The sequence below is a fragment of the Falco biarmicus genome, chromosome Z, assembly GCF_023638135.1.
Source record: "Falco biarmicus isolate bFalBia1 chromosome Z, bFalBia1.pri, whole genome shotgun sequence".
Lineage (NCBI taxonomy): Eukaryota > Metazoa > Chordata > Aves > Falconiformes > Falconidae > Falco > Falco biarmicus.
Genome location: NC_079311.1, coordinates 4,870,613 through 4,894,767, shown reverse-complemented (window position 1 = coordinate 4,894,767; position 24,155 = coordinate 4,870,613). Strand labels below are relative to the sequence as shown.

General features: G+C 40.7%; 1 protein-coding gene across 13 annotated transcripts in view; it reads left to right on the top strand.

Annotated features, from left to right (window-relative positions):
- MEF2C (myocyte enhancer factor 2C) overlaps window positions 1-24,155 on the top strand; it is a 128,386-nt gene that overhangs the window by 76,035 nt on the left and 28,196 nt on the right. For 4 of the 13 annotated variants that reach the window (XM_056325188.1, XM_056325195.1, XM_056325193.1 and 1 more), the window contains exons 4-6: window positions 13,630-13,773; window positions 20,834-21,020; window positions 22,160-22,207. In XM_056325188.1, the coding sequence (XP_056181163.1) occupies window positions 13,630-13,773; window positions 20,834-21,020; window positions 22,160-22,207 (379 nt within the window). Of the gene's footprint in view, window positions 1-13,629; window positions 13,774-13,836; window positions 13,975-20,833; window positions 21,021-22,138; window positions 22,208-24,155 lie in introns of all 13 variants that reach the window. The other 9 variants (XM_056325189.1, XM_056325194.1, XM_056325198.1 and 6 more) reach the window with 5 other exon arrangements.

Genomic DNA, 24,155 nt, shown 5'->3' with positions numbered 1-24,155 from the left:
TGGAAAGGATCTTGTAACGTTACTGATTTTCACTGAAATTTTGGTTATATAGGACATTGCTGGTCCCTTTTGCTGCTGTAAGTGCTGTGTGAAAGCCTGGGCCCGTTGAAATCTGTCAGGATCTCTTTGCCAGGTCTTTGATTTTAGTGTATCAATAGTTAGAGGCAAAGCCACATGTATTTCAGAGCAATCTCATCTTCACTTTTATCACAGTCTCCAGTTTCTTTGGCACAGTCAGCTTCTGATTTAAAATTGAATTTTCATATTCAAACATAAAATAAATGTTAGAGAACCTGAAGTATTCCATTATCGTTCCATGTAATACACTTTACCTTTCCTCTAGATAGTCTTACTGCATTGTAAATGCTCTGCAGAGTTTAGGAAAGAGCTCTCACTGCTGTGGCAGCAGGCTGATGGCTGCAAACGGCCTAGAAGATAGTCAAGATAATGGAGTAAGTAAATGAGCTCTGTTTTCTTGCCACAATAATGTCAATAGGAAACACTGTTGTTCCATCTCTCAGTATAATGGTTTTGGGTTAAGTCTGTAATTGGTCCAAGCATCCAGCACAGCAGGATTTTGGGACTGGGAGTAGTGTTTGTGCACCTGTGGATTTCAGCTCCTTGTTAGTTAAGGATCCAGTGTGGTTCTTCCTTGCACACAAGCTGAGTGTGTTAGGAAAAAAAGTCAGAATGCTACTGACTTCTGAAGGTTTCTCTCGGATAGCCAGAACTTGATAAAAATTTACCTTTTTCTCAGTAAACCAGTCCCCAAATCCATCTTGCAAAGAACTTTGAAGTGATGAATCACGAAGGAATTCAGTCAGTCCTTCAGGTGGCTCTGAATTTGGGATTCGCAAAGAAAAAGAAAGGAAGAAAAATTCCCTTTCTTATATGTAGCATGGCTCTGTGAGACTCTGAGGCTGCCTGAGGAAACAGCTGTAGTATCTGGAGATACGAGTACCCCCACGCTATTTATTGCCTTTCCTCCATTGGAGGTTACCACCTTCGCAGCAGAGTCAGAGGAAGGGAATGCATGCCTACCCCTCGGCTGCTCCACCTCCACAGCTCTGGAATGGGGGGGTGGTCTCGGATGGCAGGGCAGAGCAGGCAGTCTGCACAGTGATTCACACCACAGCAGCGAGAGCCACCAAGGCTGGTTAGAGCCATAGCTAAGGCTTCACCGAGTGGGACTCTACCAGTCACGCACACGTTCACAAGCATCCTTCACGTCCAACTCTGCCAAGTCCTGGAAGAAATGAAGTAGCCTGAAATCTTGCTCCATTTGTCCAGCTCTTCTGCAGGATTAGAGGACCCAAGCAGAAACATCTTTTGTAGCCCACAGAATTCTCTGTGTGGGAGGACTGTATGATTAAAGGTTTGAAGATCTCAGACAGTAGGGCTTTGGCAGGCCAATATGCCAATTCTTCTTTACAAACCTATAATTTCATCCAAAAAAAGAAATCCAGTTTTACAATGAAAACCCTTATCATTTAAAATACATTTTAGCTGGTTCTGGAAGAAGCTGAAATTTTCAAAAAGGACGTTTAGTTTCTGAATGAAGATTTTTGGTTGGTTGGTTGGTTGTTTTTTTCTTTTCTTTTCTATTTTACCTTCTCAGCCATGATTTTTCTAGTATCTCCATAAGCTCTGTCCTCAGTTCTGGTCACAATTTCTGACTAGATCTTGAGTCTGCCTCTGCCGCTTCTGCTTTTTCAAGCAGTAATAAGAACTAGAAGCTGGCTCTGTTTCTCAAGTTTTCTCCCTTCCCAAACAGCGCTGAAGCTGGCCAGTATGTTGGTAACAGCCTCCATTCAGCAAAGCTACAGAGGGCAGCACGTAAGCCAGTTTTTGCAGATGTATGCGAGGATGTCGATGTCTATATTAAACTTAGACTCCTTAGTGAGTACATTACAGTTTCCTTGCGTTTCCTACAGCACCACAATGACACTGGTAGTCACTATCATTCAACTTTTTATAGAGGGAGAACTATAAAAAGGTGAATTAACAAAGCCCATGCGGGAAGTTAGTAATAGAAGTAGGAGTTAAACTGCAGCTTCTTGGGAGCGTGCAGTAGCAGCTTAACCTTTGGATAATCTCACGTAAAGGGGCTGATCTTTTGCCTCCACGATGGTGCAATGTGCAGTAATGGAAAATTAGAATTCCCTTACCTGGAAAGCTTCCTAAATTCTCAAAACTCTTTTCAAGAACTGACCACTTTTTCCTAAGTCTGTCATTTCTGATTCTTCCCTTTTGAGAGAAGTGCTTACTTCTCTCAAGGGAAGAGCAGAGTGATAGAAGCAGTATGACTTTTGAAGAAGTTACACTTCAGGAAAAAGAGTTGCTTGAAGGACCAGCTTTTTAGGATAGTCATGCAATTCTGGAGTTTCTATGTAGGATTTTCCATGGGAAAACAAAGCACAGTTCTTTGTTTCTAGCAGATGACACTTCGGTAAGCAGACAAATGCGTATCATAGTCTAGAGATTTTAGCAGGTGTTTGAAGATGGATACAATTTTCACAAATGTTTCTGGTAAATAACAGAATTTATATAAATTGTTGGTCTAACAGGAAAAAAACAAAGCCATCTTAAATCAAGTATGAAAGTCTGCATAGTTTGAGTCATCTGTTTTCATAGCTAAAATCATGGGCCAATTTTTCTTCTCAAATAATGCTTGCTCACTCTTAACTTCATGGAAAGACTTCCTTCTCTTACTCCTTGGTGAAGACTCTATCAGCATAACAGTGAGTTGGTGGTTATTGCTTTGTGCTATTTAAGGCCTCCACCCTGCAATGAAACAGGAGGCTAGAGTTTCAGAGATCTAACCTCTTTTATAATTCACCATTTTTCAAAAATATATTGATTCGGACATTTTTACCAACAGATAAAACAATTATGGTACTATAAAAATAAAAGAGAATGCTCTTTTTCCTTTAAAAGGTACTGCTATTCAACAGCATTTGCTCATCATCATATTGTTACCTTTTTTTGTAATACCCTGTAATGTGATCTGCTGTAAAATATGTGTTCAGTTCTGGGGGGGAGGGGAATAAATCTGTTCCAAAGATTGATACATTCAGGATTTTTTATGGGAGGCCTCCAAAGAAAACCCAGGTGCTGAAGGAAGTGGTGTTCTTGTCTCAGTGGGTGGCATTTTCACTGCTGAGTCAGTACTGCACCAGCTTGGTGCTGCTGGACGTGCTCTGTTTTTGATGAAACGGGAAAGCAAAATGTTGTGGTAATCCAAAGATTCCCTGGCCCCATGGTGAAGATGAAGGTGTTTGCCCCATGGTCTAGGGAAAATTCCATCCCAAGTAACTTGTATCGTGTGTTACAATTTTATTTGAGGTACATATCATTTCTGCTCCTGAAAACTTCATTGGCTAGTGTAGCTACACAAGTTGATGATATATTCACCCCAGGATGGCTGCATTTTAATGATATGTGAAGCAGTGCTTAAATGTATAATTCAAGAATCAATTTGGGATCTTTTAGAACATAAATAATACTCAAGATATATGAAAAGTGTAATTCATGTCAGCTGCCATTCCTTCTGTAATAAGTCTTTGTGACAAAAGATTCTGTAAAATATATGTGGTCCTCTGCATGTCACATTTCTCAAGCATTTTGGATATGGCATTTAGTGTTAAAGGTTCCCATTTATATCATGGAAAAACACCAGCTGCCTCTGAAATAGTTAATTGTTTCTGCAGTCATATATATTAAGCCCTGCATATTTCAAATACTGTATGTTTCAAGAGATAGTAACACTGATGTAACCGACTTGGTAACGCCACTGTACATCTAGAATAACTCAACTGGTGTCTTTACAGCTGTTCCAAATCCAGCTACAGATTTACACTAGTGTAAATGAGATCTGACTTCAGCCTTGTATTTGTGTATATGTCTGACTAAATTAGACAGAAATGAAAATGTTGAGGACAGTGCTCCATCTGGAAGGGCTGGAGCCAGTGGAGAAGGATTATAGATAGACGAACATAAAAAGAAGGAGGGAAATAACAACCTGTTGATGGTTACAGTGTTTATTTTTAAGTGGCCTCATATTCCCTAAAGAGGCTGAGATGATTCTGCTGAACTACTGTAAAGTTTATTTTTCCATTCATATACTTTCTGTGTCTGGCAGCAAAACCTAGTACAAATCAAATACACTATGTCTCACAAATATCTTCATCTATTTTAAATATGCTCGATAAAGCTTAGAGAAAACCAAATTTAAATGCTCCATACACTGTAATGGTTTTGAAAAATCAGTGAAGGATATAATGGACTGATATTATGCTGTGGCCAAGGGGCAAGAGGGGAGTCAGGGATGCATCTGTTCTGGCTTCAGGTCGTCTTTGCACCCCTTGGCAGACCGAGTCTTTCTGCAGACTGGTGGTGCTCCTGCTAGTCGACCAGTGGATGTAGCCAGAATACAGAAATTTTGTCTGCATTGAGTCACTCCACAAATACTGAGCCTTGGGGAAATAGTGGAGTTCTATTTTCTGTAAATCCACCTTCCAAGATAGAGGATGGAAAACAAGGTACTTGCCTCTAGGCTGTGGTGCTAGCCTTCATTCTGCAGGAGAAGGCACATGTTTATGGGCAAGGCAGCAGGTATAAAGTGTGGTGGGAAGAACAGGAGAGCAAGCTGAAGTTTTCTGCCCTTACCTACATCTTCTGTATTTCCATTACTCAGAAAGAGTGCCTGTGTGACAGGCCTCTGAACCCTCAGTGAGGGGTTATAACCGTTGGGGTGCTCAAGGAGCAGCGATAATCCATGCCTAAAACAACAATATCCTGAGAATACCTCCAATCTAAGTAAATAATCTGCTAATTTTGTGTGTGAAGCACTGACAGCTAGTCTCTGGAAAGTTGTCAGGTTTTTTTAACACAACAGAGCAGAATTTGACTGTCTTTTCAAAGTACAGGTTTAAAAAACAGCTGCAGGGAAGTTTAATTTTAACACAGTCTTTGGGTGTAAAGGCTGCATTTGACAGTAAATTTGACTAACGTTTGAAAGGAATTTTGTTTGTCCAATGCTGATTTTTTTTCTTTTTCTTTTTAAATCTCACGTTATCTGTAGAGGTGATTCTACCAGAAGCTGTAATCACAACTAAGTTAGCATTGCATTTGTGTCACTAAACTTAACACGTCCAATTAATCTCGCACGTGAATTCATTTAGGAAATGCCAGTCTTGTCTGGAAAAGCACATCCCTTTTTCTATCTCCACTAATCCAACACACTAGCAATATTAAGCTGGTATTATACTGCATCGTAGCAAACGGAGGCTGGTCATGCTTGTGTGTGAAGGCTTCTAAAAAATCCCCCTAGATCTGAACAAAAAGGCGCTGAGAAGTGATCTAGTGGAGGGTGTGTATGTGTGGATATATATATAAGTGGTTATATATACACATGTATTTATGTATAAGTATCTATAAAGCACAAATGCTGCGTTCTTGTAGGCTGTGACCACATGACAGCCGAGAAGCGCAACAGCAGCACGGGTGAAGAAAAACCAAAAAAAACCCAAACCCCAAGCAGCCAGCCGTCAGAGCAGCGTGTCCCCAATCAGCGCGGCAGCCCCGGGGACAGCCATCTATGGCCATGGGGCAGCAGGTGCTGGCACAGACAGGTGCAGATGGTGGGGATGCGTGGCATTGCTGCGGCCAGGCCAGGGACCCGCTCCCCGCCGGGCTGCAGCCGCATCGCGCCCGCCAGCCAGCGCCGACAGTCACTTGATGCTCTGCTCCTGCTGTGGATTCCCCGGGGCGGCTGAGCTCAGCGGGTGCTGCTGCCCATCTCCTCTGTCAGGGCCAGGGAAATGCGATCCTTTTTGTTGAGGGCTGGCGTAGGGAACCTACGTCAGCTGCCCAGGGGGATTTCTGGGGTTTTCAGAACTTTTTTGCTCCATGGCGACAGACAGGAATAAGCCTGAAGGATGAGGAAATGTCCTTACTTCAAACTTCAGGAATTATTCAGATATAAATTCTTTTTAAAAGAACAGTTTACAAGTGCAATAATGGACAGAAGTCCTTTGCATGTCCTGTGAAATAATTGTAAACTTAGGAGCCTGTAAGTTGTAATTGTGGGCATTAACAGAAATTTTAATACAAAGCTTTAATGCTGGAGTCTTCATATGGTTTGCTTTTGCTCCTTTCTGAGAAAATCCAGAAAGATGTATGTTTTAGATTAGCTGCTATGAGATCTCTGAATCCGACATATCCTTCTTTGATTTATACTTACAAAGCCAAAGTTAGCCTGTGTCGTATAAGTCAACACTAAATAGAAAAGTGCTGGCGGGTGGGTAAGATTGAACATTAAAGAAAGGAACTGTGCTCGGTCTCTTCTAGAGAGCAGACCTCTGCCATCTCCCCACCTCCAGCCTCACCATCTCTCCAGAGGGCTATCCCAGGTGCAGCAGCCAGACAGCAAGGTGCATTTTCTTGTATGGATGCAGGAGACTCACTGCAGAGAGGCACAGGAGATGTGGTGAGGCTGGTCAGTCCACTGCAGACCCCCAGGTCAGAAGGAGCAGACTGTGCCTCCGGAGGGCTGCGCACTGCCCCGGCCCTGGGCCTGCACCAGGTGCACCCCCTTGCAGGGCTCTCCCATGCCCCAAGTCACACAGCGCAGCTGTGGGCAAAAAAGCAGCAAAAATCCCACTGTCCCAGTGCCCTTTCAAAAAGTCATGAGTTCATCTGGTTTTATACCGGTCTTACAAAATATTGCAGAGACGCCTTGGCACATGCCAGGAGCATGAGTGGAAGAGAACAGACTGAACGCTGTAAGCAGGTAGAAACCTTGTGTCCCGATGAGCTTGCAGCACACACGTATCATAACACACACGTTATAACACTCTGGCCGATCATTCATAAGCAAAGAGAAGCAGATGTTACTGGCAAAGGGTATCAGCATTGTTTGGTTCCACAAGAGGTGTGATTAGAGAAGGTACTTGAAGGAGGAGAGAATAATCACTTAACATGCAAAAATGAGAGGCAAATCCAAGCAGAGGGTTTGGGGTTTATTGTTGTGAAAAGCACACTTAGATAAATACATTTGAAGAAGACAGACGTACAGGACCAGACTCAGACAATGGAAAATTATTTTTTTCTTTGAAACTTCAGCAAAAATAAAATAGTAACAAAAAGGTTAACATGTGGTTACAGAAGTTCAGCTATTATATAAGCCTTGCAGCTTATTTCAAAAAGAATATAAACCACAAAAGCATTTTATGATTTATACAAAAGAGGTAAGAACTGTTTCGGGTTTCTGTGTTACTGGTATACATTTTTTTTGTGTGTGTGTGTAGAGCTTGTTAGATAACAGTAAGTATAATAATGTTTTATCTGATTCTCCTAAACGTGCAATTAAAGTACATTAGGACCAGCATACTAGTTTATGTTCATTATTAAATGTAAAAATCTAAGAACTCTACATTAATGGAACATAAAATTTGAGATTTTAGTTACACAGAAATCAGGGAATTCAGATGGATGGTTCCCATAGCAACCTATCTCTTCCTCTTTGTGTTTTTCATTTCACTACAACCTTTCATTACTTGATTGCACCATACATTGTATCTTGCAATTTCATCATAAAATTTCACCATTATATAACAGTGCAAGGGAAGAGAGTGAAGGTTGTCTTCACTCGACACTTTCAAACTTTAATGTTTCTGTTGCTCAGAGAGCAAACTGATCCTTAAATTAATCAGGCCCACAATCTGAACGTTTTCTGGTTTTTGGGGGGGACCTCCATAAATTTGGCTGGGTTCCTTGGGATGGTTATAAATAATAAACACAATAGCATATCATTCCTTGGTAATTGGCTATTGTCTGCCTTGCCACGTAGATACGTGGCTCCAGTGAGCAAAAAAGAGACCAAAGCATTTTTCATTTGTGGCTAAAAGATTTATCCCATGCAGATACAGGAAAGTAAGTGATAGTGGAAAATGGAGGGCACTTGTGGTTTTTGTCTTCTGACAGTGGAATATAATTTACCAAATTACAACTCTGTGGATTATCATGGTCACTCATGGGGTTATCAGTTAAAGATCATTGCGGTGGCTTCTAGACAATGTAACAGATACGGGAATTTGTAGAAATAGACCTGTAATTCTGAATTTTTCCATACTTTAAATTTTGATTACAGACAAAGAGCCAGTGCAAGTGCATTTTTTATTATGTGAATTAAGATATTGATTCACTTTGAAATAGTTAGGTCTTTGTTGCAGAGGATATCAAAATATCAGAACAGACAGAGTGGGCTGGTCTGAACCATTTGGGGACCTTACCAACTGATCTGGTCTTTTTAATTAATCAGCCGTACTGTGAGCACTTCCAAGCCCAGCTAGCTGTGGCCTCTCGGGCCCTGGAGTGCTGTGGGAAGCAGTCCCACCGCAGATGAACCTGTTAAGAAGAAAGGAGATACTCTCTCTAGAAAGATGAGCAAACTAAAGGATAGGATGAAAAAAAGATAAATTTCTAACCCTGTCCACTCTTTCTGCTAAAGTAATGCTAAAAGAAGAGGATAATACTACGGAAACAGAGACTGTATTAGGAAAATCAAAGTCTTTTCCTCCTCAAAAGCCCTCAAATTGTGATGATTTCCATTGCCTTGATAAAATCAGACCTGGCTGTTAGTGCCATATTTTCTTTTGTGCTTTTGTAGTGATGATAAATTTTGCATGAAATGGAAGTAAATAGTTGTTTATACTTCATTTTACAGCAGTCAGTATGTCACTAAGTCAGCACTTCTCCTCTGAGATTTATAGAGGCAGGATTTAGGCTAAATTGCTGGCATATGAGATTTCAGCCAAGGGTTGTTTTCCTTTAACCATTTTGTTTTTCAAATGCCTTGGCTGATTTTAGGTTACTGGAGTCCAATATAATCACTTGTTTAATTGCTTGGAAGAAGTGGAGCTTCCGTAGTTCAAAAAATGGCTTATTTTCTTTAAAAATAACTGAAATCTGGCTTGGGGTTCTCTAGAATGCAATGCGCTATACAATTGTGTAATTTTATCCTCTTAAAAATTCCCTGAATAGTCATTAAATCTTTGGAAACTAGCTAATCTCCAGGAGGATGCGATAGGTCTGGCTGTTTTCCAGGGTTTGCAAGAGGCTGTGGCAGCTTAACATGGTAAGAAAAATGGTTTCTAAATCGCTGCAAGACTGGGCCAAAGATTCTAGCCTGCTGAAACCCAGTTGGTCTTCTTAATGACTCCAGCCTTCTCTGATGTCCAGAACCAGCCTCTGCTTTCAAAGGGTGGCAGAGCAGAGAAAAGGAAAAATTGACACCGAGCCCAAAGAGCGGACCAGTTGGATGAATCAGTTAGATACTGGTCAGTGCCACTCTCAGTTGTGCTGTACTGAGTGTGCTGCGTTGTGTTGAAGCAGAACAATAAAGGACCTTTATGAGAGGTGTAATGTGGTAGGTAGCTATGTGGAGGGGAGTGAAGTAACAAGTGAGGCAACAGAACAGGCAATACTGTAGCCTGCGTATCGAGAAGCCAGAGATCATGCAAAGTTCAGGATCATTGTGTTCGTCCTGAATGCTGCTCAGGACCTCAGTGCAGAGGGTAAGTATGTCACTTTCAGGCTGCTCGCCTTTCCAGAGGAGTTCTGTGTACGTCCGTGTGTGTGTTCACGTGCCTGTGCACTCTGTCAGCCTCTTCTTTTCCATTATAACGTCTTCATTTTTTATTCGGCACCAAGCAAATCTGGTGCAAAGGGAGGGGTCTCACAGACAATGGAATTCCAACAAGTTTATGAAAATTACATGTTCTTGTGCAGAAAAAGAGAATGAGAAATTACTCCCAGAAAGACTCTCAGCTGAAGGCAGTGTTGCAGCTTGAGTCCTTACAGAAACAACACAGATTCAGCAGAAGGATGGGTAGGGGGCAAGAGAAGCCCTGAGAGACGCAGCTGCAGGAAGGCTTCTCTTGACATTGCACTTTACCCCAAAACGCAGTTCACAGGGAATCAGGCACTAGTTCCAGCACTCGCAAAGCTAGGAGCTGTGCCCCTCACTGCAGCACGCTTGTGGAAATTTCTGTTGCCTAACCTTACCCCAGCTCACTGAAGAACATGTTTTTTACATTGGTGGTTTTTTTGGTTTTTGGTTTTTTGGAGGGGGGGAAGGATGGGGGGGGAGAATTGCACTGCATTAGTGAGTTTGATTAACCATGTCAGCCAAGGTACCAGCCAAACACACTGGATTAATAGGTTTTGCAAGGGAGAGGTTTGCCGAGGTTTGCCTCTAGTCTTCAGGTCTGAAGTTAATTTTGGGTAGAATGCAAACATGATTTTACTAAATTTGGTCTTTGGCTTTTCTGGTGAAAATAGAGATTGCTTCTTCTCCACCCAGTGTGGCAACAACCTGCTTTCTAAGGGTATGAAAATAAAAATAATTATGTATGAAAATAAAAACTTTGCTATGTTGACATAGAACCTGGTCTCTTTTTGGAGACTGCCGTAAGGCATTCATTGGGTTACATTGTCTTTCCGCCTCTGAACATCTGAAAGATGACAGTGCATTCCTGAACCTCTGCAAACCACAGAATCGACTTTCACATGAGTGCAGAGTAGAGTTTTAGGCATTGGGTGCTGAGGACAAAGTGCATCTTCTTTCACCCATACACAGGCTTGTGAATGCTGCAGACAAGGATTTGGGAATGATGGGGAGGAAAAGATGCAAAGAAGCTGCAAAACATCCCCCCTCTTTTGATATTGCCCTTCATCTGGGTTATCTTCATCTGGTAGGACAACAATTGTGCAGCTCCCTTCCCTCACCTATGCCCATTCAGTCGGAGTTGTGTTGGTCTCCGGGGGAAAACAAGAGGTCTTTGCTATTTGTAAACAGAGGGGCTGTCATCTCAAAGGGTGGATCTGAGGATGCCATCTAATCCCGACCACATCAGCATCACTCCTCAGAGACTCCGTGAGAATCAGCAGGACTGCATCAGTGACTCAGATGAGCTCAAAGGTCCCAAGAGTGCTGATCTGGGTTTCACTTCTGGACAGCTTGATCCAATGGATCTTGAAAGAGAATATTTTATGTATTCAGAGGACAAGTGTTGTACGAAGGGAAGTTGAACTGTGTTATATGAAGGGAAGAATGTTAGCTGAGATAGATTAGTTATTCAGACGTAAAAGAAAAAATTCTCTTTTAATGTATCATATTTTATACATTAAGTCTACCAAACAACAGCTGATTGCAAAAGCCTTCTTTATAATTGTCATGTTTCAAGCTAGTAGCAGTAGAAATCACGTATGACTATGTCTGTGTCCTGGTTTTGCCTAAGACAGAGTTAATTTTCCTCTCAGTACCTGATATAATGCTGCGTTTTGGATTTGGTGGGAATGCTGGTAACACAGTGATGGTTTTAGTTGTAGCTGGGTGATGTTTATACTAAATCAGGGACTTTTCAGTTTCTGGGGCCCTGCCAGCAAGAGGGCTGGGGGGGGCACAAGAAAACTGGGAGGGGACACAGCCAGGACAGCTGATCCCAACTGGCCAAAGGGGTGCTCCATACCATAGAACATATATAAACTGGGGAGATTTAGCCAGGGCCTGCCCATTTCTGCTGAGGGACTGGCAGGACATCGCTCAGTGGATGGTGAGCAACTGTGTTGTGCATCACGGGTCTTTTCCTTTTGGATTTTGTTCCTCTCCCACTCTCTCTCCTTTTCATTATGATCGCTGTTGCTGTTGTTATTATTATTATTTTATTTTATTTCAGTTATTAAATTGTTCTTATCTTAACCCTCAAGTTTTTACCTTTTTCCTCATTCTCCTCCCCATCCCACTGGGCCAGGGGGAGTGAGCAAGCAGCTGACTGGTGCTTGCTTGCCAGCTGGGGTTAAACCACGGCAGTCTGTTCTGCTAGTTAACATTTAAAAGACAAAAAAGAGATAGGAGGGAATGGAGAAGAAGTGTAGAGAATCATTCAGGTTGGTTTAGCTTCTTAAGGCTTGATTCCAAAGAATTTATAATTTTGTCTGTGTGTCAGTAGTAGCTCACGGGATTAGAAGTGAAGTCTGTGCAGACACAAAGTTTGGACAGAAAGATCTGCACTGAGCCAGCCTACCAAAATTGCCTAAATCTGCTTCTGAGGTCCGCAACATGAGTTTGGAAGGCTCCAATCTCTTAGGGCAGATCACCGTCATTTTGCTGCGTTGATGGAAATGTGAGGTTCAAGGAGTGTGCCTCCACAAGGAGAACAGCTTTATACCTTTTCCAGGAATAAGAGGGCTCTGTTCTTAAGTCTTCGGTAAAATGCAGGAAAAGAAGCCTAATTTTTAATGAATAAATAAAATTATACAGAAACAAGGTATGATGTTATAATACTTAAGAACTTTAGCAGTGGTAAACTGGGCATTGCCATAAAGAAAATAATTAGGAAAAGTACTTTTCCAAAAAGAACAAAAACCTCAGATGAGGGGCCGCCATTCTGCAAAGGCAAAAACAAGCCAGTTAAAGCATCCCACACGAATACACAGCACAAGCATAGCCACTTAGTAACACGAGTGCTATGTGATCTATACATTGTAACCAAGGTTGTTCGGCCAGGTTTCAACTCAGAACTTCTAACTGCAAGCTGTGTAATAAAGTTTATAGACAGCCAAATGGACTCTTTGAAGACTTGCTTCTAACATTCTTTTACTTTAATGTAGCCCATGACTGTTCTTTGGTGATCTGTCAAGGTGGATCAATTAAAAACTATTTGAGGCCAGACAACCATTCTGAATTGTTGGTTACTGATTTAATTCTGTTTTTAAGCTTTTTCATCTCCATTGTTTATCTTGATGATGATGACCATGGTTGTGAGGGCTGATTTGAGCTGCTGAACCTGAAATGCATCTGGCTTGACTTTTCACTAAGCATCTTTTTTAGCAGTGCTTTTTCCTGTGCATTAAGCTTCAGCACTGTGCATTTGTAGCACTGTATCTGGAGTCAATAAAAAGTAAACACCATGTCTAGAAGCTCTTAATCGGTATTTCACAGCCACATTAGCAACTGTGTCCTCCCTCTTGTCCTACCAAAAACATACGCTTAAGAATGGCAGGGCATTGCTAATGTCATCCCTTACATCCAATTCAAAGGAATAATTCAGTTTACATACTTCTCTTTCTTCTGTGGAGAATATGAATTCCTATATTGGTTGCCTTTGGGTTTTTTCATTTCTTCCTTCTGTATCATTCTTTAGAGGAAAGGCAAACACCAGGGTATTCCACTGTAAACAGTATGCAGCCTTTGCTTTTAATGTTAATTCATTTCAAATGGATAAACATGTTAGAATAGCTTCCATTTTGGGTGGGTATCTTAACCCCTTAACACTGTCGGACACGGGGGGACAGGGGGTGGGTACTAGCACAGGCACTTTGCCAGATTGCCAGCTTCATTGTTGTCACTGATTCCAGTTTCAGAAAAGCAAAGCCTGCACAGTCCTCTCTTGCCGCTCGCGATTGCAGACCGACAGCATCAGCGTGGTGGATCTCTAGTCACTTTCTTTCCTTAAAGCATGATGTAAAACCTGCCACCGCTGGGCAGTTTGTGTTGCTGTAACACTGCTGAGTCTTTCTTGCAGCCTGTGTCAAGGACTGAACTCTCCGAATTGTTTATTTCAGACATTGAGAAAGAAAGGACTTAATGGCTGTGACAGTCCAGACCCCGATGCAGACGATTCAGTAGGTCACAGCCCTGAGTCTGAGGACAAGTACAGAAAAATTAACGAAGATATTGATCTAATGATCAGCAGGCAAAGATTATGTGTAAGTACCCTGAGCTCCCTTTCATTTTTTTTTTACTTTTTGATATTTCTCTGAACCTGGCAGGCATTGAACAAGAAAGAAAACAAAGGTTGTGAAAGCCCCGATCCTGACTCCTCTTACGCTCTCACCCCACGCACTGAAGAAAAATACAAAAAAATTAATGAAGAATTTGATAATATGATCAAGAGCCATAAAATACCTGTAAGTACCAAAGGTTAGATGGCTGTCTGCTGATAACTGCTGCAGTAACAAACCATAACCCTTTCAGTTCTGGCTTTGTAAGGAAAACATTTCAGCTGGAAACAGGCTTTAATAGCCCAATGTATAATCAAACACTGTGGTCAGAAAATTCCACACAACGTATTTTTCTTCCAAGTCTCTGCCTCTGACACACAAAGCCTACTATAGGTGAAACTTACAGAAGGAAGTGAAATACACATATATACATTATATTCACTTGATTTACAGAACTGCTTTACCACACCACTTGCCCAAATTACACCTGAAAAATAATGATGGAAATCTTTCTTTGTGGACAGGCTAACAAACCCACAGAATACTTTCTGCGGTGATATAGGAAAAATGGTGTAGAACTGAAATTCCTTTATATATAGTAATCAGTGTGTTCCGTGCGTGTCACTTCAGTTCTCAAGTGTCTCTGCTGAACTCAGTTGCAGCACTGAAGGGTTACAGCTACTTGCTCGCTGCAGAGAAACAAACTGCATGAGAGCCTAATAGCAGGATTCAGACATGTTTGTGTGTTGGGGTGATTTTACAGCTTTGTCAGAGAATTTGCTTTGACCTCGTCAGCATTTCTTTAATGCTTTAACATGAGCTAAATTTTGTTTTAACCAAGTCAAAATTTCTAACCATCAGTCATATGCCTTGCCAGATATCTAAGAGAAATAACTCTGCATGTGCTATTTTGTTTGCACAAGACACAAGGGGAGAATACTTTGTCATTATGTTTAATACTACATTTATAAAGCTGACAAAAAAAATGTGGAGGTATGGAGGTTGTTTTTGACCCTTCTTCCAAATGTGTGTGGAAGAGATGGTAGTAAACCGAAGATTTGCCCAGGTCCAAACAAGCATCCAAATTTGCATAGGTAACTGCTGGCTTCTGAAAGAGATCATTTGGGTGTGTTCCTTCCTCATTCCCACACATAGGTTGTATGGATAGCTGCCAAAAAGGATGTCTATGTACCCAGAATGAGCAAAGCCTCTTCTGTAACTTTAGTGAATTGTGTGTAAAAAATCTGATACCTGAGCTGAGAATACCTCTCAAGGATGCTCAGGTTCTGTCTCAGGCAGTGTAAGTGTCCTTTACATTAATTCTCAGCAGAAAGATTTTCACTCCAGTTAAATAAAATTTTGAGGATGTTCTCCATCATGGCAAATGTATTTTCAGGGAAAAAAAAAAAAAAAGAAAAAAAATATTTCCCCACAGACAAAATTACATAAAATTTGATAAATTAGTATTTTGAATGGCTCGTTAAGGACGCCAAACATGTATGTAAAATAGCAGGGAAGAATACATATATATTCCATCCCTTTTTATTTGCTTCTTTTGCATAACTGTTTTTCTCAGGAAAAAAAAAAAAAGGTTCTAAAGTCACCATGAATTTTGTTTGTTATGATGGAACTCAGTTTGACAAACGATGACTGCAACATTTAGGGTGACTGTTGTAAGCTGGAATGCTTAACCGTTTTTCACATCAAAATCTTACCAATTGCCATTTCTTTCCTCTTTCAAGGATGACCTTTGTTTTGTTCAAATCACAGTGACAGAATTTTCAGCCAGATAGTATGTAACCTAGCCCTTTTTCACCTTAAAAATTGTTTGGGTTGGCCCTTCAGAACCTCTGTTTATCTCATGCTACCTGTTTTGGTTCCAACAAAACAGCACATGTTGTAACCATTTGAAATCTTAAGACATGGAAGAAAAAAAAAAAAAAAACCAAACTTGGAAGAAAACTCATTTCTGTGGTACTGAGTTCTATCACTTTCTTTACCTCCATAAGCATTTGGGGAAATCATCTTTTCTATAAAACTAAGAAAGTTCTGGGAATTAAAAACACAGTTGATCTAAACATGGTACATCACTTTTGTCCTCCCAAAAATTAATGGACTTTCCCTCTGGTTTCTTTCATTAAATTTAACATTTTGACATCAAATATAGTCCTACCTGAGCTATTAACTTGGTGATTAACTTGCTTTTCTGAGCTGTATTTTGGGTACAATGTAACTTCCTACCTTGCAGAGATGTTACAAGGTCCAGTGTATTATGTTTTTATGAAAATTACTTCAGAAATGCTTCAGAGATATGGAACTGCAAAATGTTACCATTTCTTTTAATGTAAGACAGGATATCCCTTCTCTGAGTGCTTCACATGCAGAGCTCAAGGTCTGTGTGCTCCATCAAGCTGCTTACCGCAAAAGGAAGAATCAGTAGATATTCTCCCCAAATGCAAAAGGAGGTCCTTCTCTTGGCATACGCCAAGACGTAATGGGCAAGATGGAGTTCAAAGCTAGCACATAGCAAAAATTTGTAAATATAAATACTATATATATAGCTATATAGCTATATAGCTATATAGCTATATAGCTATATAGATGTATAGATATATATAAAAATACATTGTGTATTGTATATTACCTATTATACAGTATACAATAATATCCTTAACTGTACAAATGAGTGTATCTTCAAGGAAGTCAGGGAAGTCATATTCATGTACTTGGGATCATCAAAGGTGGCCAACAATGTTGGGGGGAAGAAAGCAAAATCGAACAAAAAGTCACCAAGTCAAGTCATTAAATCACTACTTACAAAATATAGAAAACAATGCAATGTCTGCGCCTGGTCTTGTAACATAATAAAGCTGCTGCCAAATGAAAACAAAATTGGCTTTTGCTCCTAACAGCTAGGGCCAATAATGTTTCCTCAGATAATTTTCTGGGGATAAGTACTTATATTGTTCTAAAACATCTGATAATAATTAGACATTTACTTGTAGTTTTCATAAGAGTGATGAAAGCAAAGGAGACAGAAATAGTCTACTAGAAGGGAGCTGTAAGTATCTCTGTCTCTAAATAAATGAAGGCCTGGTTGAACATGGGAGGGATAAAAACAATATTTAACACAGAATGTTTGGCCCATTAGTTTCCAAGGACTTTCTGAGTCCCCAGTAGTCTGCTTTGCACAACGTACCACAGCTTGTGGAGCGTGCATCTAAGGCAGTGCGTGCTGTACACTGCTGGAGTCCTCCTAGGTGAGCCATCTGCCCTCCTTGGCAATGGTGTCCAAAGGAGAAAACAATAAAAAAATAAAAAAAAATAAAAAATTAAAAAAAGGCAAAAAGTGGCAAACGACATATACATTAGAGTAAGGCTTTGCCTATGTTAGTAAATTAGCAAATGGCAAAGGACGTAACGAGGCAGCGGGAGGTGCTTATCTCTGACCTGAATTGCTTGAACAGCCCCTGGCATGCTTTTGGCACCAGCCAAATAACACTGTCCCAGACAATTTCTGAGCTCTGTTTGGTTGTTAGCCCAGGCCAGGAACAATTCCCAATTGTCAGTTTATATGTAGTCATGATGTTTTTGAGGTTGAGAAAGTTTAATAGTATGGACATGGGCTGCTCTGTGGCCTCAGATGGCCTCAGTTCCTAAGCAAGTTTGATTTACTAATATAGATATTATGCAAGTGCATCATAAGCTTTAATGTCCGTCAGCCCTCGCTGGAATAGATATGCCCCGTGACTTACCACCAAGAACAACTAGGGAATCTGCAGGAGGTTGCAGTTCTTGGTGAAGGACATAAAATACTGTAACAAAATTTGGGCAAACAGAGCAAAACTGTAGCTAGAGACTTACTGTTTATTATTGGTGCTTATCCAGAAAAACTTCTCCCTCCAACCTTTGACTCCTGAGGAGAAAAAATAAAAATACTGTATTCCATATATAGTGTGTATTGTACTGCAAAGCAGAGTAAACTGACTTTGTCCTGATAAAACTGCCTACAAAATACTCTGAAAGGAGATGTAAGTATATCCGGACAGTAGGTAAAATGGTGAAAATGAAACCATTACTACAGAAATTAAGAAAATAATTTAACTAATATTAAAAAATATTTTTAAGATGAAAGCTAAGTAGTTGATTCAGTGACTTTTGCTCCAGTGATGACTTGTTAGACTGGAATCCACAAGGGCAACCAAGACTGGAGCTCTTTTGCGCTACGCTAACATAGAAAAATAAGATTCCAGCCCATGAAGGGTTTGGTTTGTACATGGAAGAATGACAGAGCACAATGATGAAAGCAGACAAGCCTGCTGAGGATTGGCAAGACCTTCAGATTTGCATTTGTACCCATGTTTTAGTTCGGATAACAGAAATTGGGATTAGGAAAATCAGTTAAGAAAATAGAGGCAATGTTGGTGCCTGCCCAGGCTCAGAGGGCAGACTTCACAGATCTTGTGACAGAAGCGAAGAAGACATTTTGCAAAGTGCTCCCCAGTGGACAACATTCCATCTGACATGGGCTGGCACACAAGCAGGCAGGATCATGTGCTCAAAGCTACCAGGCAGAGACACCACCACAGCCCTGAACGTTGCAAGAGACTCTGTGTTGGCTTATTCATGTCTCACATTGGGCTGGAGGTGGAGCTAAGACATCTATCCTCGTGTGAATTCACTGGCTAAAACCTTTTGAAAAGGCAGAAACCAGCAGCAGCAGCTGACTGGGAGCTTCAGGAGCAACCATGAATTTCTGACTTACAGGGGATTTGGGAACCTTTTGGGTCCTTCTGTGGCCAGTGAAGAGAATGCCTTACTTCAAAATGTTCCTTCAGGTTGACAATATGTTTAGAGTATTCTGTGTGAACCTATTTCTAAGGAGCCTGGACCTCAGCTGTGACATACACTGGTACTCTGTGTGCTACATACTTTGCAAATTTTCCTTTGAGAGACAAGCCACACATGCAGCTAGCAGGCTGGACTTCAACTGCAAGAACATCTGCAGGCAGAAATAAAAAAAAAAGTTGCTTCTGAAAGAAATAAAGAACATACTTCAGCAATTACATTTTTCACCACATAATCATTTATTCCCTTTTTTCTGTTTGTGAGACACAAACACTGGCATGTTTCAGGACCCCTACACAGACTCAGCAGCACATGTAGTTTCGCTCCTTGCACACTGAACATGTAGATTCCCAAGTCACCTCTCTCCTGCCCTTCCCACCTCTACTTCAACCAACCAACCCTACGGAAAACACAGCCCTTGGGGTGCACGTCAGCTTCTCGGCAAAGGGGAGGGATGGCGTGCGGCCCCCAGCTGGGGAGCAATGCCAGCAGGTTCATCCACTCAAACACCCCACCTCACCCCAGACCTTGTGCCAGGGCCATCTCTCACAGTATGGGCTACGTACAGGGTTTCAGAGCTAAATTAACACCTTGAAATAAGTCCCGAGGCATTTGTGTAACGTATCCTTCACATCGTACCCTGAACTGAAATCTTGCTGTGTGTTTCAGTGGTTAAGACAAGTAATTCCTCTGTATTTAGAGAAAAGTTATGTCTGCCCCTAGAAAGGGGAGGAAAAAAAAAAAGAAAAAAACCAAACCCTAAGGGATAACTGTAATTTGATGGCCAGCGCTGTAATACGCAGGGCACAGCCAACAGCTCTGGCCAGCCAGAGAAGAGATGAGTGGGTGGCACAAGGTCAGGGCGCCTCTGCTGCCTGACACAGCAGATTATGTGTCCCATTCTCAACATACTCCCTCTAGGTCCTTGAAGTCTTACCAGTAATACCAGCTGCCAACAACAAAATCAAAATCTGTGAATTCCTCCCTCTGAAGATGTTACGAAGCTGGTTTGAAGAATTTTTTGACGGGTTTAGACTCCTGAAGCTTATAAGATTTTTAAATAGTAGATTAAGGGGGACTTCATTTGCATTTGGGTATTTGAATATTTTATATTGTATCAGGTAATTCTGATAAAGTTTTATTGCCAGTCACAAAGGCAAGATATTAATTATTTTAAAAACAAGTAAATTAAATACAGAGTTCTAATCTATTTGGATGCCACCAGAATGATAAATTTTAAAGAAATCCAGGCAACTGCCACCCAAGAAAATCCCAACCACCACACCCACCAATCCACCGGAAAAAAAACTGTGTTGGGCTTTGTAAAAGCATAATAAGAATCAAGTGCTGCATCTCCTCATACTCTGTGTCACAGCAGTTCATAATCTGGTTCTTTTTTGGCAGGGATTCTTGCAAACAAAAGTGGCTCAAGAGAGGGTCCTGCCTTAAAGTATGAAAACAGTACACTGAAAAGGTGTCACCAAATGCTAACACACCCCACAAACACACACCCCACACGCACACAAAACAAACAGCCAAAAATCAACCACAAAGAACACAAAAACTGGTGTGTATCTGAATTTCTTGTATTTGCTACCTGTCCCTGCAAAGAACCTTGTTTCTCTTAAGCCCTTGCAGGCTAAGATAGAAACTTTTAAAAAAGTAATTTACTGTGTTGGTGCCTTTAACCAGATTTGGGATCATTCTGGTTGCTAAAGCAACATAAGCTGAAATTAAAGTTTTCCCTTTGCATTCCACCCTTTCTAATTTTTCTCCATGCAATGAAGTCATCGTAATCATGTACCTTTGATCTTGCAGTCATCTGTGACACTAGATTAAGATATCACAAGTGAACAATTATGACTTCATGGAATGAAAGAAAAAGAAAATTAAGCTTCATAAAGCAGGGGTTTGTTTTAAACAAAAAAAAAAAAAGAAAGAAAAAATCTTTTCAGTTCTTAAAAAGTAAATGTGCAAGCTGCATTAAAGGAAGATGGAGTCATGGTTTGAAAAATCATATTTAAAAGCCTTGGTAACTCTTTTAAACCCTTCTCTTGACTCTTGGGGAAGGCAAGTGAGCGTAAATATTTTAACCACCGACTACAAAATATTTGAACTAAATATAGAGTAACTGTACTTGAAAGCTGTTGTGCTTCTGTACTATTCTTGTCTTTGTTTCCCTTTTTTGCTTGTACAGGCTGTTCCACCACCAAACTTTGAGATGCCAGTTTCTATCCCAGTGTCCAACCACAACAGTTTGGTATACAGTAACCCAGTCAGCTCACTGGGAAACCCCAATCTTTTGCCGCTGGCTCATCCTTCTTTGCAAAGAAATAGCATGTCTCCTGGCGTGACACATCGGCCTCCGAGTGCAGGTAACACAGGTAGGCTCTGTTCAATCCCATCCCTTTAGATGCTCTTTTATCAGTTGCTTGTGTGCCTTAGGTCACTTTAAACTGCGTCCGGAGAAACAAGAACTCTGTTTTTACCAGTCATAACAGTGCGTCCAAAATTGCTGTGTTGAAAAATCAAAAGAAGAGCCAAAGGGGTTTCTATTCCCAATTTAGAAAAAAAAAAAAAAAAAAAAAAGAGTTCTAGAAAAAGCTGAATCTGGACTAAGATTAAAGGAAATCAATAAAGGATAAAAGGGCAGGCAATTTGCTGTTTCATAAAAAAGCAGCTTGTCTGCTTAATTCATGCAAGAGCTCACTATACCATAAAGCTTAAGGGGGCAGGGGAGAAAATGTAGGCAGCGCAAACAAGTTGAAGCAAGTAAAATAGGACACTCATTACTTAAGTCATCGGTCTAGAGGCTAAATGCAGAATTTACTATTCTTTATGCATTCATGAGTTCTTTGAAGGGTGAATGTTAGCTGAGGTCTGTACTTGAGTGCCTTGTACAGCAAGAGGCTGTGCCTTGCTCCGGTGATGATGAGGGCTCACCTCTGAGCAGGGTAAGTGGGGATTAAGTTCATTTAATCTGTCTGGCTGAAGCAACATCAAGGTCCTTAAGTGTAGCAGATTCAATGAACCATCTGAGGTTCCCAAGTGCAAAGAGAAGTTTTAAAAATCCTTAGAGTGAATGTCTAGAAGGAAATTAAAATTAGAAGCTATGTAAATATATATTATCGCTCCTGAGTTACATTCTCATTCAGGAGCGTTCAGTCTCTTCTTCCCAGTCCTATGTGGAAGTCTTTGGTTTTCTGGGTAATACTGAACTAAAGAGAGTTTTCAAATGAAGGGCTGCTATACATAACTTTCAAATATCTTTTTTTTTCCATATGCTGTGGAAGTATGTTGCGCACTGCGTATTTTCTTTGTCTTTGAAAGGCGAATGTCTTCTATGGGTTAACATTAAACATTACAATTTTATGACTGTGGGTCTGCTCCGGTGCCTGTTGAAGTCAGAGGAAAGCAGTGGTGGGTAGTGGAGCAGCCCGTTTGAAGTTAAAGAAAATGTTTTGACTGTTTGCCCGTTGTAATTTATCGTGCTCATTTGTAGTATTTCATTTCCACCCCCTAGGTGGCCTGATGGGTGGGGACCTCACAACCGGTGCAGGCACCAGTGCAGGTAAAGAGAAAAGGATTTATATTTATTTTTCTAAGTGAACAAAGGACTTCCTGAAAAGGCTGAGTCCTAAAATAGCTCCATAGAGATGATCGGCGTATCAGAAAGTGATCGGCACATCAGAAAGTGATTGGCATCGGTTTATTTCCCCCTGCTGCAGAGTGGGGACTTGGTATTTGTGCTTCTCTTATTGGTAGGACAGTCCTGTTTTCAGCAATGTCAAAAATCTTGCACCTCAACAAATTCCACGGATACAAATACCTTCACATTAGCCTTTCCGTAAAAACTTTTGGGTCCGTTGCGTAGCCCTGTTCAGGCGAAACTCTTACTGAGGAGCCCTGATCCTTTCCAAGTCACAGGGAGTTTTTCCATTGACTTTAGAGGAACTGGGCGTTCATTTTATGAATTTAAACTTGAGTAAAGATTTCGATACTGAGTCACTCATTAGACTTCAATCTACTGAGCACAGATTTGATTTCAAGCCCCTGCTCTAAGATCGTTACTAGTCAGCAAAATCTGTTGGCATTTACTTAAATGATCAGTAATTAACTTAAGCTTAGTTTTATGTATTTGCTTAACTCCTTTGGTACACAACAGGGAAAGGATTTTCAAAATACCCATGCAAAGAAAAAGATTAGCCCGTTTAGTCCTGCTCCCACAGAACTCATGAGAACTGTACTTGCTAAGGTCTGTGTTATCAAAGCAGTGTTGTCAGAGTAGTCCCCTTTGCTCAGTAAACTCAGTGGTTTGTTAGCAATGTCAGCAATGTTGCATTATTACAAATACAGATTACAAAAGACAATGGCAAGATTACTTTTTCAGTTTGAGAAGTAAACACGTGTTTGAAGAAAACACGCTGAGTGGTAAAACATGGAGCACATCCAATTTTACTGGGTTAACTGCTCTCAGGAAGAACCGTATGGAAAAATAGTTGGAAGATCCATTTTGTGCACTATAAACGAAGGGTGATGTATATGCCAATTCTGACATTGTGTCATAAAATTACTTATAAAGATATTCTGTATATAGTGATCTTTTCTTTCTTGGCTCTTTTCAGCCTGCGTTAGCCCACCACCCCCACCCCTCACCCCTTTTATCTTCATGCATAGATGAGTCGTAGGTGTTTGTGGATGCATTTGTAGTAGAACTGAAACTGCACAGCATCATATCACAAGGGCATTTTAAATGCACGCTGAAGCTCTGAGGGGTCATTCTGTATTAATTTAGGAGTAGGGAAGGCAGACCGTGGGAAGTTAGCTGTTAGTCACCTTTGTTCTCAAAAAAAAAGAAAGTATGATAGAAAATTATAGTTTTGTTAATTTTCCTTTGTTAGCCTGCGAAACACAGCTAAAGAAAGATTCATTCTGGCGATGTTCGCATTTACATCTCCTTTTAACCTCATGTGTAGTAGAAACTTCAGGAACGGCAGCGGAGGGGCTGGGATGGGAAATTGATTGCCCTATTAAGGGGCTCCCTCTACCGACTCATTAAGAAATATCATTGCCTCGTTACTGGCTTCACTGTGCCTTTAAAAACATGCTGGAAAGCAATTATTGAAGAAGGCAGGCAATGTTCTCTGTTGAAAGAGGCACATACTAAAATAAAAGTTCGTCTACACATGCATTTGGCTTAATAATCCGTGTGCTTAATAAAACCTGTATATCAATACGCCAGTCGAAAATTTATATTCTTTCTAAATAACATTTTTTTTCTTGGAAATATATTAAAAGCATATATAAGCATAAGAAGAGGGATAGCTTGATTATTTACTCACCAATTAAGAATTTGTATTTCCTGCACGCAGTGTTATGCATTAAGCTCTCAAGCAATGTAACTTTGGAGTAGGCAATTGATTTGAGGGGCATACGTATGAGGGGCATTGCTAGGAATGCATCATAAATATTTAATCATACGAATAGTCTTTGTTCTTTATCTGGCAATAAGAGCTTTA